At 36.1% G+C, this 16,967-nt stretch overlaps 1 protein-coding gene across 2 annotated transcripts in view; it reads left to right on the forward strand.

Moving 5' to 3' along the window:
• Positions 1 to 16,967, forward strand: part of LOC133650785 (C2 domain-containing protein 2) — a 66,090-nt gene that overhangs the window by 27,953 nt on the left and 21,170 nt on the right. For both annotated transcript variants that reach the window (XM_062048430.1, XM_062048431.1), the window contains exons 3-6: positions 3,414 to 3,530; positions 10,802 to 10,903; positions 11,040 to 11,156; positions 14,538 to 14,646. In XM_062048430.1, the coding sequence (XP_061904414.1) occupies positions 3,414 to 3,530; positions 10,802 to 10,903; positions 11,040 to 11,156; positions 14,538 to 14,646 (445 nt within the window). The remainder of the gene's footprint in view (positions 1 to 3,413; positions 3,531 to 10,801; positions 10,904 to 11,039; positions 11,157 to 14,537; positions 14,647 to 16,967) is intronic.

Here is a 16,967-nt window from a genome sequence, read left to right on the forward strand (position 1 = left end):
AGTGTATGAGTGCTGCCAGCGTTGCTGCGAAGGTTGTGTTTTTAATCATCTGTACATTTTAAGTGTATGAGTGCTGCCAGCATTGCTGGAGAAGTTGTGTTTTAAGCGCATAAATGCTGCCAGCATGGTTTAGAGGTTGTGTTTGAAAAATAGACCTACTGTATATGTGCTGCAAGCTTTTCTGCAGAGGTTGTATTTTAGGTGAATAGGTGCTGGTAGTATTTCTGTAGAGGTTGTTTTTTAAGCATATCAGTGCAGCCAGCTTTGCAGCAGAGGTTGTGTTTGTAAAATAGATGTATGTGTCCTGTCAGCTTTGCTGCAGAAGTAGTGTTCAAATCATATTAGCGCGGCCAGCATTGCCGCAGAGGTTGGGTAGGAATACTGTAAACTACACATTTTAGGCTTATGAGTGCTGCCAGCATTGCTGCAGTGGTGGTGTTTGTAGAACAGAAGTATGAGTGCTGCCAGATATTTTGCAGAGATTGTGTTTTAAGTGTAAAATATATGTATGTGTGCTGTAGGGATGTAACTTTAAACAGCATAATGAAAAACCACGGTAAAACGTCCCACAGTTAGTATTACCATTTGAAATTTAAACTATTGTAAAACCGTGATTGATAACACTTTGATAAACTGACAGACTGGTGACACTGCTCATTTTCTGGAGACGCAAGCTAGCACTGGCCAGCTTGAATGCTAATATGAAAACAAGAGGTATTAACATCTTTCTCCATTAAGAATCAACATACCCCAATCTAAACTTGTATAAACGCATTATTGTCTGAGCAACTAAGATACACAATTGTGCACATTAAACCTAATGGCAGTGCTCTCTAAGAGAAATATTGATCGATACGATAACAATATAATAACAGAAAGGGAATTTGCGTGACGTCACATAAACCAGACATGACACGCTTAATCATTAAAAAAAACACTAAAACTTACAAATTAAAACGAAAGAAGATAAACGTATTTAAACACTCAAATAAGAATAATATGCCTCTTTACTAGCTAGAACAATATTATTTCAGAACATATTTCTTCTGCCAAAAAATATATTGTGTTTTTATTTATTTATTGTATTTATTTTTTTAAATAAGACTTGTTTATTTTTCAATAAAATTTGATTAGAAGTGTGAATGAGTACTTTTTGAGCACATTCAACAGTACCGTATAATGATAACCGTGATAATTTGGGCAACAATAACCGTGATATGAAATTTTCACATCGGTACATCCCTAGTGTGCTGCCAGCTTGTAAAAATGATACACAAGAAAACCCAAAAACTGTTTGCTGAAAGCCAGCTGATGGGACCAAGATAAGCCTATTTGCTTCAGATAGTGTCAAGCGATATTTGCAAATATGTCTTGCCTACAGCTAAGCGTGGTGCTGGGAATGTCATGTTCTGGGGTAGCATTAGTGCTGCCGGCACTTGGGAACTACAATTCATTCAGGGAATAGTGAAAGCTAACATGTACTAAAAAGCAAATAATAATTACCTCTCTTTGAAAACTGGGTATTTCAACATAAGAAACCCAAACCCACCTCTAAGTCCGGCACTGCCTTGCTAAAGAAATTAAAGGCAAAGGTGATGGACTGACCAAGCATGTCTCCACACCTAAACCCTTTTGAGTACCTGGGACAACCTCAAATTGAAGGTGGAGGAGAAAACAGTGCAATGCAAGCATTTTGAGCGCATATGTGCCTAGAATTAGATTGGGCGAGTAGAAAAAATAAACATGTGCAAGGTTTTCAACCCATTCATTCGCATTATGCTTGTAACATAAATGCATTCAAAGTGAATCAAACTAGAGCAAGATTTTTGCGCATTTATATACAGATTGGCAAGTGATGTTCTGACACTAAAGTCTCACTGATCACTCTTTATGCACTCTTTAGCCCCGCTCATGCTCACACACTCAAAGTCTTCAAACACAGAAGAAACAATGTCTGCGTTGGAGACTCTGGTCAATAAAAGACGACATCTTTTTTGAGGAGTTGACATGTTAGTGTTTCTGGCTAAAATCTTTGAGATGTTTATGTCTTCTAAAATGTTTACCGGTACTTAAAAACACTCTTGTTAAAGTGGTCATATTATGTATACCAAAATTAAGTGTTTTAAAAGTAGAAAATAATTCATAACATGTTCTTTGGTCAAAGTTTTGCATAGATTTTGCTTTAAAGACCTATCTTTAAGCGACTTTTTGAATGCCTCATTAAAATGCTAGGGGAACAATGCCAGAGGAAAGTGATAAGTTAATAATATTTAGCACTGATTGTCTTAATATTACAAACAGCTCCTTGATAAGTTTCCCTAGATGTAAGTCAAGTAAACATGTTGTTTGTTTTGTCCCATTTACAAGTCGCAGAAGTTCCTCTAATGTTATTTCTTCAAAAAGAGAGAGCAATATCTATCGTACATACATTTGTATCTGCGTTAATAGAACCCAGTTTGAGCTGGGACGCGTTATCTTTAATCTCCTTTCTACTGAGTTCAATTTTCTTGATAAAAAATTGCATTAAGTCATCAGACGAGTGGATGAAACTACTGGGAGAAGTTCCTTGTTAGGTTAGCAATGCTACTGTATAGGTGGGTTGCAATCTTGTGACCTAGAGGCACATCCGGGCACTTCTGGGTTTCAGGCCATGGTCGAAGCCCCATTAGGTTTTCACATTTTTGACTTAATTTTGAGGGGACAGTAAATTTACATTGGTGTTCAAGAAAAGTAAAATGTGAGGTATTGTAATTTGTAGGGGTGTTCCAAGAAATTGTTTTTCATCCAAATCGCTATTTTTACTTATTCTGATTCTAAATCAATTCATATTTTTTAAGAATCTATAAAAAATTGTTTTGTTACTTTGTTTTGCTGGGGTTTTTTTTAAGAATCAAAGTATTGGATTAAAAACACTAAACAATTATTGATGTTTATATTTATTATTTTATGATTTTCCTTTTTTTAGTATTGTACAGTATTTGTATATCTTCTTAATTGCGTTGTAAGTTTAGTAAAGGGGTTACTATATTTTTTTTTTATTAGACTGACATTCCGTGAGTTTTGTAGATCAAATTTATAGATACATTTTTACAAATACATTTTTTAGGCCAGCACTGCTCGTACAAGTTGTATGTTAGCAGGCAAGAGTTCTGTAACTTGTTTTAAAAAGGTTTTATTCTAATTTATAAACCAAATATGTTAAGAGAACTGTGTCAACTTGACTCAAGAACAATAATTAGCAACCAACTTATTTCATACAGTATGTTGATACCTATGGTAAAATAGTGTATCCTTCAGTGAGGTAAAAAAAAAAAAAAAACATTAGCACACATAAATAATCAAAGTTTATTTATATAGCCCTTAATCATTAGATATGTACATCTTTATAATGGCTTGCTGTGTTCTCCCAAAAGGCTGCTTGCTGCAGTGTGGTCAGTGACAAGCTGCAGTTTACTCTCCACGCCTTCCCGGCCACATCTTCTGCTGATTCTTCCAAATATACGGTCTGCATATCACCACTGGAGCTGCAGGTAAATGCAATAGATTTCATCACCTTTGTAGCAAACACAATACAACTGCATTGAACCATTTAGTACGTGGAACTCGAGGTAAGCCATAATAGATGTTATTAAAAGTGACATGCCGTACAGGTGTGGGCCACTGCCTTTCAGGGGCTTGAGATCAAATGGTTGGACTGTCTTTTTGTGGCAAAAGACCAAATGTCAGACTTATAGCATTTTATAAATCTGAATGTATTAACTGTTACTAATATTTCCCCTAAAACTGTCCCACTTCTTTTGCAAGACTGATGGATTGAGTTACGATCACAAAATAGTAGTACATTTTTATTTTTTCTTGAGATTAAAGAGATTTTTCACAAACTAGTGAAATCTGTGGTGAAATCCTGTTTTTTCCAACTACGCACCATAGCCAAGATCAAGTCTTTCTTCTCCCCCAGTGACCTACGGAGGGTCGTGTTGATGCTTATTTTTTCTAGACTGGACTATTGCAATGCCTTTATGCTGGGGTCACCGACAAGACCATCCATAGCATGCAGCTAGTACAAAATGCGGCTGCCAGGCTGGTGACAGGCGCAAAAATGAGGGAACATATTTCTCCCATCCTCTCCTCCCTTCACTGGCTCCCAGTGAAGCGTAGAGGGAAATTTAAGATCGTCATGTTCGTCTTCAAAGCGCTCAATGGTCTCCCCCCAGCTTATATTAAAGATCTCCTGGACCAACCCACCAGCTCCAGGCTGGGTCGTTGCCTTAGATCAGACAACCAGATGACCCTGAAGGTCCCACGGTCAAACCTAGTGACAAGGGGAGACCGTGCTTTCTCAGTGATGGCACCTAGGTTGTGGAATAAGCTCCCCCTGAGTATTAAGTCCGCCACCACTCTGGACTCTTTTAGAGCACGGCTTAAAACTCACCTTTTTACCGCAGATGACTTTTAATTTATGTTTTCATTGTGAGTCTTAAATGTTTAGTTTAGATTCCTTTGTGTGTCTCAGTCTCTGTTTCTGTTTTTTTGTTTCTCCACTCGGGCTGATGTAACAGTTGGTTGGGGGGCGCATAATAAATGAAAATAACATAACATAACATAACATTTACACATGTAATGCCCAGATCTGATTGGGTCTTTGTTTTTGTACGCCCTACTTTTTGTATGAATAGTTTTTTGACAAAATTTTGACCCAGTTTTTGCATACCAACTGTTATCGTACACCCAAATAGTCAGTTTGCCCACGCATCATTCCACAGAATCCAAACAAAGAATCCCACGTGTTAGTGACTTTTTTTTTTTTTTCAAAATACGACTGTAAAATGAATATCAAACGGTACAATATTTCGATGCCTTTGTTGCATGTGACATCACGTCCGGTTGCAAACTCGAGCACTTGTCAGGCAAATAGGCTGTGGACTCGTACTGGACGGCCTCTAGGCAATATTGTAACTTTCCATGCCAACACACCAAGCATGGCTGATAAGAGCTCAAAATGAAGGCTCAATGCTCATTGGATACATTGAATAGGTCATATGCATGCTACATGCCGATTTCAACCTCTCCAAATGTGGTATTTAAAACTACAACTAAGATTCACGTTACAATCAAACAGCTGGTGTGTAATAAGTACAATCCTTTCATTACAAACACACTGTAGGACACAACAAAAGACTGGACTAGCACATTCAACTTAATGGCAAAGACCACTTCCTAACTACGACAACACACATAGGACAAAGTAAAATGAATGCATACTTGCAATTGAGAGTCAGATTTGCAAGAAAACAAAATATAACTAGACAGCACAGTTATTATTAGGTCACTGTAAAATGTCACATAAGAAAGAGATATTGGTCAACAAATTAAAATGATTACAACATGAACACCCAAAAGTACTGAAAATTGGTACAATTGAATACGAGTATCGATTCTCGGGTACTGCACAATATCGATTTAAATGTGAAATGTGCCCAAACCTACTGATTCATATACTGGTTGGGCTGTTTCCGCTATTATTTACCTTTCTGACAAGCAGTCATTTCATGCAAAGATAACATTGTTAATGAATCAGTTCCTAAAAATAGCATAAAAATAATCTATATACAGTAACAATGCAAAAGTGAAAAATGATACACCTATTTCCAATCAGCAAGGAGGTTAGTCTGGTTTTAGCCGCACTAAGCTTTTATCCTGTATTTAGGCCCAGTTTGAGATCTTCTATGCAGGCTAACCCACTTGTATTAAGATTATTTTTAAACCAATAAGGTGCTTGTCACACCCGTGTGCTCTCTTAGGTCATTGCACCATAAATACAACCTGAGTGAGTGCCTAGAGAGTTGAAGTGAGGATTACAGAGTCGTCGGTTGCTTGTTTGTAGGTGCACAAAGGTGGCTTCAGTCTTTACACTCACTGTTTCAGCCCAGTCTGGAAAGCTGTTCATCCACGAGAACATTTGTTATGTTTGACTGGCACACAACTATAGTCTTGAAGTGTGAAAAACACGCTGACAGCACACAATACAGTACACAATAGCCTTTCAACTCTCATACCATGTGATGTCTTTGCTTATGAGCTCACCTGACACCTTTGTATCACCTGTTATGCAATACAAAACAGAGGTGCCAGTCAGGTGACGTGAACTGTTAAACGTTTTATAATACTGTCAACCTTGTTTTAGTTTAGTAGTAAAACACACTTTTTAAAATAGCTAATCTGGCAGGCCATGCAGACTTTTGTGCTTTGGATCCAACAACAGTATTAGTCCTCATTGCTGTCTATGATGTGGATTTGTCTGGCATTACTGGTACTGGGTCAGTTTAGTAGTCCCACATACAAACCTTGGCATGCTGGGACAGGCTCACATTCTCTCCTGTTCTTTCACGTCAACACAGGTGACCTTCATTTTCTAGTACAACTTGTTTTAGAGCCCCATTCCTCTTTGCTCTACCCGAGTAGAAATACTGAAATATAACTTCAAAATCTTGAAAAATAACAAAGTTAAAAGCTCAAAATGACAATGGTGTGTCATCACAGACAAATCAATAAAAGTTTTCTAGTTTGTTTTCATCATGCTGTTCACATTTTAACTTCATGAAACCAAGACCAGACCTTACAATTGATCATCAGTGCCTCACCATTAAACAGGAGTTGTCATACATGTATAGTGTTCCCTCCCCACTTAGCAGTTCACTTACTGCAGTCAGTATCCCGTGGATTTAAAAGTATGGTACCATTGTTGAGTACATTGAGATTACAGTAGGTTTTCATGTTAAATTCATGTTGGTTTTTAGAGTGTATGGAGTGTTTTTAGAACATAGGAAATGTTTATAAGTGCTTATAAAAACTTCAAATGCATATAATATTCATTTAAAAAATCATAAAATAAATAGTGCCTCTATATCGCTTAAAATTGCCTGGAACATAACCGCTCTCGATAATCGAGGGAACACTCTATAGACAAACACACACACATATTTGAAAAAATGTGAAATACATATCAATGATGAATGGAATATAAAAATGAACTTTTAACATCTTGTTGGCAAAAATTGCGATAAGGGGACAGGGTGGAGAGCAGAGTGCAATTTTCATACTTGAGTTCTTTCTTGAAATTAATATGGTTTCTCACCTGATTTATTGAAATGCATGAACCCGCAACTTTCTTTGTTCCCATAGTGGATTATGTTGCAGTCTTACTCAACAAAAAAAGAACAAAGGCCAGTGTTTCCCATACATTAATTTATTTGTGATGGCCCAAGTTGTATAAAAAAAATGTTGCGAAAAATAGTAATCAAAAATATATTTATTCATTTCCTACCGCTTGCCCCTCTTGATGTCTTTTTTAAAAATATATATTTCGAGATACAAAAGGTAACACTTTGCCTTACAGGTGATATACTGTTCTGCTCTCTCCTGGCAATCATGTAAATGTTCCATGTAATGTTGACTACATTATTTGTTTTAAAATTTGAGTTTGAAGTTTGAGCAACAGGCTTCTGTAGTTAGTCAGTGCACAGTACAAAACAGTAGACGGGCCTTGTATTACAAAGTTAGCGGTCAATATTTGTCTCCAGAGTTTGGTGTATATTTGTCTAAGAGTATAAATTAATTTTTTTTAATGTCAAATTTTGTTCTGTTAAGATCTAATGTGTTACACATTTGTCTAAGTTTAAAACAATTGATGGAAATTTTATTTAGCCTGTCAATGAGATTGTCCTTTATATTTTAGCATTAAAGGGGAACTGCACTTTTGGAATTTTGCCTATTGTTCACACTCATTATGAAAGACATGACGGATGTATTTTTTTTTTGCATTCTTACTTGTAAAATAAAAGTCAGCTTACAGTGGAGCCTAGGGGAGGTCCTCTATTACGCCTATAAAACCCAGAAGTGCATTGTCATAATCAATTTTGAAGGGCGAGCGTCATCATCCATGATAACGCTACACGCAATATTTCCGAACTATTCAGTGGAAAATAACATTGCATCGAATGTGGTATGATGGAAAAATACTGTGAGTCATTAAATAAGAAGTCTCTTTGTTGTAATAAGGAGCAAACAGCCGTAAATAAATGCCAGGAACCGTACAAGTGGAGCAGAGACCATGCACGACATCTTCCTCGATGTTTCATACCCGGACTTTGTGATCTACCGTACTTAATTGTTCAACCAAGCCCATTTTACACTTAGACTTTCAAAATCATGAGAGTCAAGATAGCTGTAACGGCTTTGTTTGTGGATGGGTTCATGACGTTTATGTTTATCTTTATAAACCCAGTGGACATTGTGTTGTCAAGCCGGGCTAGAATAATGGACTCTTAGAAATGATTCAACCCAAGTTTGACACCTTGTATAATAGTGGATAACCAATCTAAGGTCATCTCAGCACACTGTGACTGTCACAGTAAGGTAGAATTGGGAGAACAATGTTCTCATGTTGCTTCACTTTTATGTGGTGGCTATAAGAGAAGTGAGTACAATTTTTATCAATGCACCTACTTTCAAAGTTCTTCAACCAATCACAACAAGTTAATGCAAAGTTGAGCTGTTATTTATTTTAGATTTTATTTTACCTACAATATGTTTTACCTGAAATGATCGTAACAAACAAAGCCGTCAGCATGTTACATTTCGGTTGATTGTAGCAATCCATGCTCGCCTTTGCCGTTAACTCTTCTTTACAGCCGCTTCCATTTGTCCAGAAATACGCTTAGGAATGTGATAAAAGCTAGTAATATCTCCCCCATCTCAATTGTGGTAGTTGACAATGGCACACGTCGTCTGCATTATGAATATTACTGGATAAATTATCGGCGACAATTAGCTGATAATTTATTTTATTGAAATATATCTTCCACCCTTCAATATGGATAACAGCAATGCATTGTGGAAAGTGTAAAAAAATACCAACCCTCTATTAGTAATATTGTTATGACAAGCCCTAAAGCAGACAAACTATTTATAGCGGCGCCGTGATCACTACAGTGTGTGCCGATGTTTACATCATGGAGTGGTCTGCTGCTTTCTTGCTTCATTGCGCCCTGGAGGTTTATTGTAGATCATAAATCATGCCTCTCACCTGAATAGAAGAAGGCTGAGGACGTACTCCGACATGTTGGTAAACTGTGACAGCCAAATTAGACCCGAAAATGGCAAGAAGGACACGAAAAGACGCCCCCCCCCCCCCCCCATGAACATCCTAGCAGTCCGCATCCTAATGACAGCTGACCTTATACAGTAAATGATGTTTTATTATGATTGTTGGCTCTCATAATGTCTGCAGTGAGTAATAATCAGTGATGTTGTTTTTAAAAAAAAAAACGTATGCTTGAAATAATTAAAATACATAAATGCTATTATAGATGTTCCTGTTACTACATTAGATATATACTTTCAGCATGTATATAAAACCTAAATGGAGGTGTTTGGATGTTTTTTAGGGGTTTATAGGCAGAATAGAACGGCTCCCATAGGCTCCATTGTAAGCGGACTTTGGATCAAATGTATTTAATATTTAGAATGCATTAAAAAAATACATCTGTTGTCATGTGTTTCATAATGATTGTGAACGATAGGAAAATTTCCAAAATAAAGTGCAGTTCCCCTTTAAGCTAGCAGCATAAAAGTCAACCTTTATTCTATTTGGTCGCATTTATTATTATTTTTTTCAGTTTATCCCAACCTGTATCGTCAATTGAATATGATTTTTACATGTATGTGCACTATATGTGTATACTTTCCTTTGTGGGCTTAGTTTTACACTAAATTCATTGTAGAGACTATCAAACAACCTCAAGTGTGATTTTTTTTCATCTCTAATTTTAATGACTGTTTACATATTTGCCATATTTATTTAAATAAACCAGGGTTATATAAAATTTAGCCTGTATTCATAAAATATAGCAATTAAATGAGCAAATATTTAAATACAGCAATATAATAAGCATCAAAAATTTAAATATAGAGCAAAATTATTTAATGTAACAAGAAAAATATGTTTACATTAGCATAAATGTGTGTGTATATATATATATATATATATATATATATATATATATATATATATATATATATATATATATATATATATATATATATATATATATATATATATATATATATATATATATAAAATGTTGCCTTTTCAGCCAATTATGCCTTCTTGATAACGCCCCTGACGTGCTTGCGTGCGTGTTATTAATAGATGACTATATACACTACCGTTCAAAAGTTTGGGATCACCCAAACAATTTTGTGGAATAGCCTTCATTTCTAAGAACAAGAATAGACTGTCGAGTTTCAGATGAAAGTTCTCTTTTTCTGGCCATTTTGAGCGTTTAATTGACCCCACAAATGTGATGCTCCAGAAACTCAATCTGCTCAAAGGAAGGTCAGTTTTGTAGCTTCTGTAACGAGCTAAACTGTTTTCAGATGTGTGAACATGATTGCACAAGGGTTTTCTAATCATCAATTAGCCTTCTGAGCCAATGAGCAAACACATTGTACAATTAGAACACTGGAGTGATAGTTGCTGGAAATGGGCCTCAATACACCTATGTAGATATTGCACCAAAAACCAGACATTTGCAGCTAGAATAGTCATTTACCACATTAGCAATGTATAGAGTGTATTTCTTTACAGTTAAGACTAGTTTAAAGTTATCTTCATTGAAAAGTACAGTTCTTTTCCTTCAAAAATAAGGACATTTCAATGTGACCCCAAACTTTTGAACGGTAGTGTATATGACAGTGTATCCCCTTTCATGCTGTAAATATCATCTCTTATGTTCCTTAGCTTGATTTGCTGATGCAGGAAGCTGACGATGAAGTCAACGTAAGCTGGGGGGTTTCTCACCTGAAGATGGGCGTGCTGCAAGTGACACCTGCTTCATCGCAGGTTATAATCATGAAAATAATGTGCCAAACTCCAGTCAGACTGTTGCTTAATTTTTAATAATCTGTTTTTTCTCTGATGATGAAAAATATGTACGTCGAGGTGACACTTTCAGTTTCAATGTGTCTGTCTTCATCAGGACGATGTCAGCAAAACCTGTGTGGCAGAAGTAAAAGAGCAGTTGAAACAAGTGCTGTGTGCGACTTGTCCTTCTGTTTTATTGAATTGCAAGCCTGCTCAGGTCACTGAGCTCAAGGTGGGTGTTAGTCATTCCTTATTTTCATTGCACATTAGAAGCTAAACTGTCTTCTTGGTTGTGTTTCATTTCTGCCCTTTTAATAATAGCATTTCATTTTTAGCCCCATAAGAAAACTAGCTACAATAAAGATTCAAGTCTGACCCATTCACTACATCATTCATTTGTTCCAATGAATACACACAAAAGCAACCTGTGTCTAATTAACTTAATGCATCACAAAATAAACAGGTTAAAGCCATGTTTTTTGTCTGTTTGTAGTTAGAATAATTAGAGTATTACTTTTCACTGCTATACTTGTTTCTTTTAGAACATTATTTCTGTCATTGCTATGGCCGACCTACATTAGTGGTTTGTCCTGAGAAATTCCAATACGTTCACAAACAGAACGAGTAACAACAAATCTGCCACATGGTAGAATGTTCTTGCATGATTTATTTTAATATGTGACGTTATATCGATTAATTCTGTTAGTGTTGACCACTGCAGTACGTTGTTTTAGGCCACCACTGTCTTTGTGGTTTCTCTATACCATAGTAATACAAAGCAAGTTTCAAGTGTAATTTTTATTCAGACATTTTTAAACATTTTGACAGATAAAGAGAAGACATTCTTCAATATACATATAGTCTGAAATGGAATAGGCAGAAGCTAAAGCTTATTACACCTATCCCAGTGTATTTACAAAACAGAAAAAAACTACCAATGGGTTATGCATGTAGTTGTAAATGTTTTTGTCTGCTATTAATCACAAAATAAATGAAAAATATGAAAAAGTTCCAACATGTTAATTTTACATCCTTGCCATCCATTCTTAATATATTGTTTATAATTGATTTCTTTAAAATAATTTTAAATTGAATGAAAGTTTAGCAGTCTCTCAACTCTTGGTTCAAATTATTCCATACATTAGTCCCAATAAAAGACACACAAAGCTGCTTTGCACTTGTTCTCACGTATGTTTTTATGTCTTTCTTTCCGAAATTATAAACATAGATTGTTTTTAAACAATCCCCGAATACACACTGTTAACTTGTTATTGTTTATGTTATACATAAATTGTACTGTCTTAAAGTCGACCAAATCCTTCAATTTTAGTGCTTTTAATTTATTTAAAAGCTAATTTGCATGTTAGCCACTTCATTCCCAATGCAGATCATTCTTTTTTGAGTGATACTAACTGGATTAAGATTGGTTTTATAAGTTTTCCCCCATAATTCTAGACCATGTAAGGGAGAACCAGGGAACAGTATGAAATATGTAGGTTTTTTTCATTTAGCAGTTATTTGACTTTAGGTATTATTGCAGGAGATCTGCGTAGCTTTGCCTTGATATAGTTTATATGGGGCTTTCAACTGAGCTTATTTTGTAAAACTACTCCAAGAAATGTTATTTCATTCAATCTTTCTATCTCAGTATAATTTATTTTAAATTTTCTACATACATCAATGGCACGATTTCCAAACACTACACATTTTGTTTTGTTTAAATTTAGTTAACTTATTTGTATCAAACCATTTCTTTAACAATAGTTTTTTTTCTACTTCTATTTTGTTATGTTTCTAGGTTGTTACCACAACTATGTATGTTACGAATAAAATCTAATTTAAAGTTACAGCTACAGGATTAGCACAAAATGCTAAATGGATTTCCACCAAACCTGGCTTAACACATGGACTGAGAATGTCGGTACGGTTCAGTTTTCAACAGACATTTGTATATGCCTGCAACAAATACTTTTGGACCCCCCAAAATAGATTTGTCGCAATGTGTTCACACATTATGATGGGACTGTCCGTGAATGTAGTTGGTGGTTACAACTCTGGATTAACTTTTAAAACACCTCATACGCGCCTGGGCCCTCGTCTAACTAACTAGCTTGCTTACACACAAAAATCTGGCATATGCCCTTTTTCATAGCAAAGATGAGATGTATAAAGACTGACGTTAGCATGGAAATGTGCTCTTCCTCCCGCCAACTTCATGGCTTACGTACGCACATTTTCCACAGGCTGTCTACAGGTACCTGTCCATATAACACATTTTTTACATGAATTTCCGATGTGGTTCATGTGAGCAGGCTACTGTATGAACCTATTTTGTTATAAGTTACACTAATTATATTTATATTTATATTGGGGAGTAATCAAAGTCACTCGTCTCTTCTAAAGTTTTAGATATCGTAGCAACTATCTTTTCAAACAGGGTGTAGCACTAATTTCCCTGAGTTAGTTATGACCACGCACATCTATCTTATTCTTCACTTTCTTCCTGACGTGACAAAAAATTTTTCCTCACTCTGGGTTCAATGGAATCACAAGAAAGAAGCACCTCCTACTGACATGTGATTGGTCAGAACATGCAGAGGTCAAGCACATGGCTACTTTCATTATGATTTGCGTATTTATAAGGGGGCGTGATGTGGGTGTGCCAAGCCACAGCAACATCTGGGACCAATTTCAAGTTGATTGCTATGTAAAAAAGAATTGTGCTTGACTTTGTGCGTGTGCTCACTTTAATTAGAATTTTTTTTTTGTAAAGTTTTTTCTTTTTGGTTTTATTGAAGACTTAAGGAGATTAATGAACGCACATATTACTCTTCTCAACAAGCATATGAAAAAGTATGTTTAATATTGATTAATCACAGTTGCTATAAAAGTATTGCTTATCTAATCTGTGGTACTTTCATTGACAACATTGCCACAGGTACAGTATACTCCGCTCACATCGTCTGTTGTCCACCGCTTGTTGTCAAAGTACAAGTAACGTTCTTGCTAGTGGCTGCCTCAAAAACTTATTTTGCTTTTTACATTTTATTTTAAACTTGCTCTACTTGGATAATTCATTGCTGCAATACATGCAAATTACCTTGGTTTTATCTAAAGTCCCGTTAGGGTGTATTTTGAAGCCAAATTGTTACCAGTCGTTTTTTATCGTTGCTCTGGCGTATGCATTGACCTGATCACTGACCGTATAGTATAATAACCCATTCAATTCGACAGCCTCAGTTTGTAAACATATTTATTTTGCTTTTATGTTCTCTACTGACATTTAGTCCCCCACGTTACACCTCTCTCGCACAGCATCCATTACAATTACTCGTACATGACATGGCCAATATTTGCAAATTATACAATGACGTCGTGAAGCCCATTTGTCTTTGTCTGTTAACAAGCCTACTACTTGTTTACACTATTTTTCAGAGTAGCTTGTCACCATTTCCTGGGTAGGAGGATAAAAATATTGTGTGTCAGCTAAATAAACTGTGATTATACTATTACCTACTGACATATAATAAATAGTGTCAAGGAGAAACTTCATTGTGAAAATTAAATACATAAAATTAAAGCATATTATTAAAAATTCAACTCTCTCCTTCAGGAAACGTGCAATAGAGTGTTCTCACCCCCTAAACCCCCCCGTGCCCACGACTGGAAACTGCTGGTGAAAAACATTTGTGTGGCGCTCAATCTGCAGGAAGATGTTGCAGGTAGGATTATTGTAGCCAACTGCTTTGGACATAGTGGTTGTCTTTATAGCTCACTAACCAAACTTGGTTGTCCATGTGTCATCAACGTTAGATTGACTGTACATCACAGCGTCGTGACCCCCAGGGATTGGTACCACATTACATTTCCCGGTACCTTGGGCCCAAAATTCTTAACTTGCACACTTTTCCCAACAGTACTGAATGTGGGTTTTATTTGATTTGGTTTGTTGTCATTGTTTTTACATTCTACTGTATTTGCAATACAGAATCATAATCTATGTATAATATATTACAGTAACTACTATACTACTATAACCTACTCAACTGTAAGGTTGTAACGACATTATAAATACCATGGTATTTCGGTATCAAAATCCTCACAATAATACCGTGACGTATGACGGTATAAAAGGAAAATTTGGTCAATGTTGTTTTATTTGGGCACTTTTGAATTTGCCGATCTGGAAGGAAACTACCTCTCCCAAAATTATCTGCTTAGCGCGAGTATGCAAGGTCGAAATGATTGTTTTTTCTGACATTTCCTGAAGTTTTCATTAATCTCTATCCATAACTTTTTGAGTTATGTTACCAACAGACATATAAACAAACCCTGGCAAAAACACAACCTCGTTGGTCCACGTATACTATAAGGCAAAGTCGCTGCCTTCATCTGGAGTGTTTTCAAGACGACACATAAAACCGGGCAGAAGTTGTGATGTTTTAACCCACATTTTTTTAATAACATCGAATCAACGTGTGGTTTAAATTGATTTGTTATCCATTTAAACGACAAAAAAAAGTTTGGTGACACTACACTGCGGGGAATGCAAGTAATATGAGCAGCTACTTGATAGACGACCACCCGGAAAATATATTTGATGTCGAGGAGGCGAAGCATCAGTTTGTGAGGTATTAACATTATTAAACATTACATTTTCAGTTAACGTTTCTGAGAATCAGCATTTTCCAAAGTACCGTAAATGGTAAATGGGTTATACTTGTATAGCGCTTTTCTACCTTCAAGGTACTCAAAGTGCTTTGACACAAATTTGGTGCCACCTCATGTGTCTCATGTGTGCTTGTATGACGATAAATGTCCTTGAATTGCTTGGATTGTGTGGGATCTGAGCCTAACATGTTGTTGTGGCTTGTGCAGCCCTTTGAGACACTTGTGATTAAGGGCTATATAAATAAACTTTGATTGATTGATTGACATGACGTCAAGTCCTGCTCACGTCCGGCTCATTAAATATGCATGGTAGTCCAGCCAACGTCTGTTCTCAATGGGTCTGAGGCACCATTTAGCCTTTCTCGAAGAAAAATTATCCATGCTTGAGTTGTTTTCGGCTGTACGAATCCTTCAAGTCGCGAAAAGGTTAAACATTTCTTTAGAGTTCCTTGAGAGCTAATCGAGGAGGGCGGAAGAGTACAATATTTTACGGAAAACGACGGATATACTTTTACCGTTTGGTATTTCCCATTTAAGTATTCTCTCCATATTATTTGTATTTCTTAAAACATGTGACGCACCAAGTCTGCGAGTCTAATTAAAAGAAAATGTGAGCAAAACCTAAAAGAATTGCACTTTTTTGGGATTTTGTCTATCGTTCACAACCATTTTGAGAGAAAAGAAGACAAAAGGTTTTTGTTTTTTTTGCTTACAAATAAAAATCGGCTCGTTCAAAGTGGCGAGCAATGTAGCTAGTGGGAGCAATCATTTCTACCTCTAAATCACTTAAAAAATGCATTCAAAAAACATCAACAATACTTAATTTACATTCCGTTACCTATGTAATAACCAAGCTGTAGCGACATTGTTATTGTAAGAGCAAACACTGAGGAACTATTTTTCCCGAGCAGTCGAGTGGCACCGCTAGAATGGAAAATAAAGAGGTTAGCTCTCGCTTTTTTTCTACCAACCGCCAGACAAATATGCTTCTATTTGGAAGGGAAAAAAATGTTCTGCCCGCAAGACAGCTATTCTCTAAATTAGATATATTGTCACGTTTTAATCTTGTCACACTCCTTTTGATAAGCTTAAGTCAATATAAAACGTCATCAAGATACCTCTCAGACTAAACATTGTTCAATGATTAATAATTAAGAATGGTGGGAACCAACAATAGTCATTACATACCAGTGTTCTCAACAATCTTCTCTTGTTATATTTCAACCGCCTTTCTTCATGTCATGCATGTCACATACTCTGGCTGTCAGGGGTTATGACATCTGTTACATCATCATAATACTATCAGTGTTAAGAGCATGATATTTAAAAAGCTTTGGTGACTATTAGCGTCCATATGATGTTTACATGTTTT

This window comes from Entelurus aequoreus, linkage group LG05, assembly GCF_033978785.1.
Source record: "Entelurus aequoreus isolate RoL-2023_Sb linkage group LG05, RoL_Eaeq_v1.1, whole genome shotgun sequence".
NCBI lineage: Eukaryota > Metazoa > Chordata > Actinopteri > Syngnathiformes > Syngnathidae > Entelurus > Entelurus aequoreus.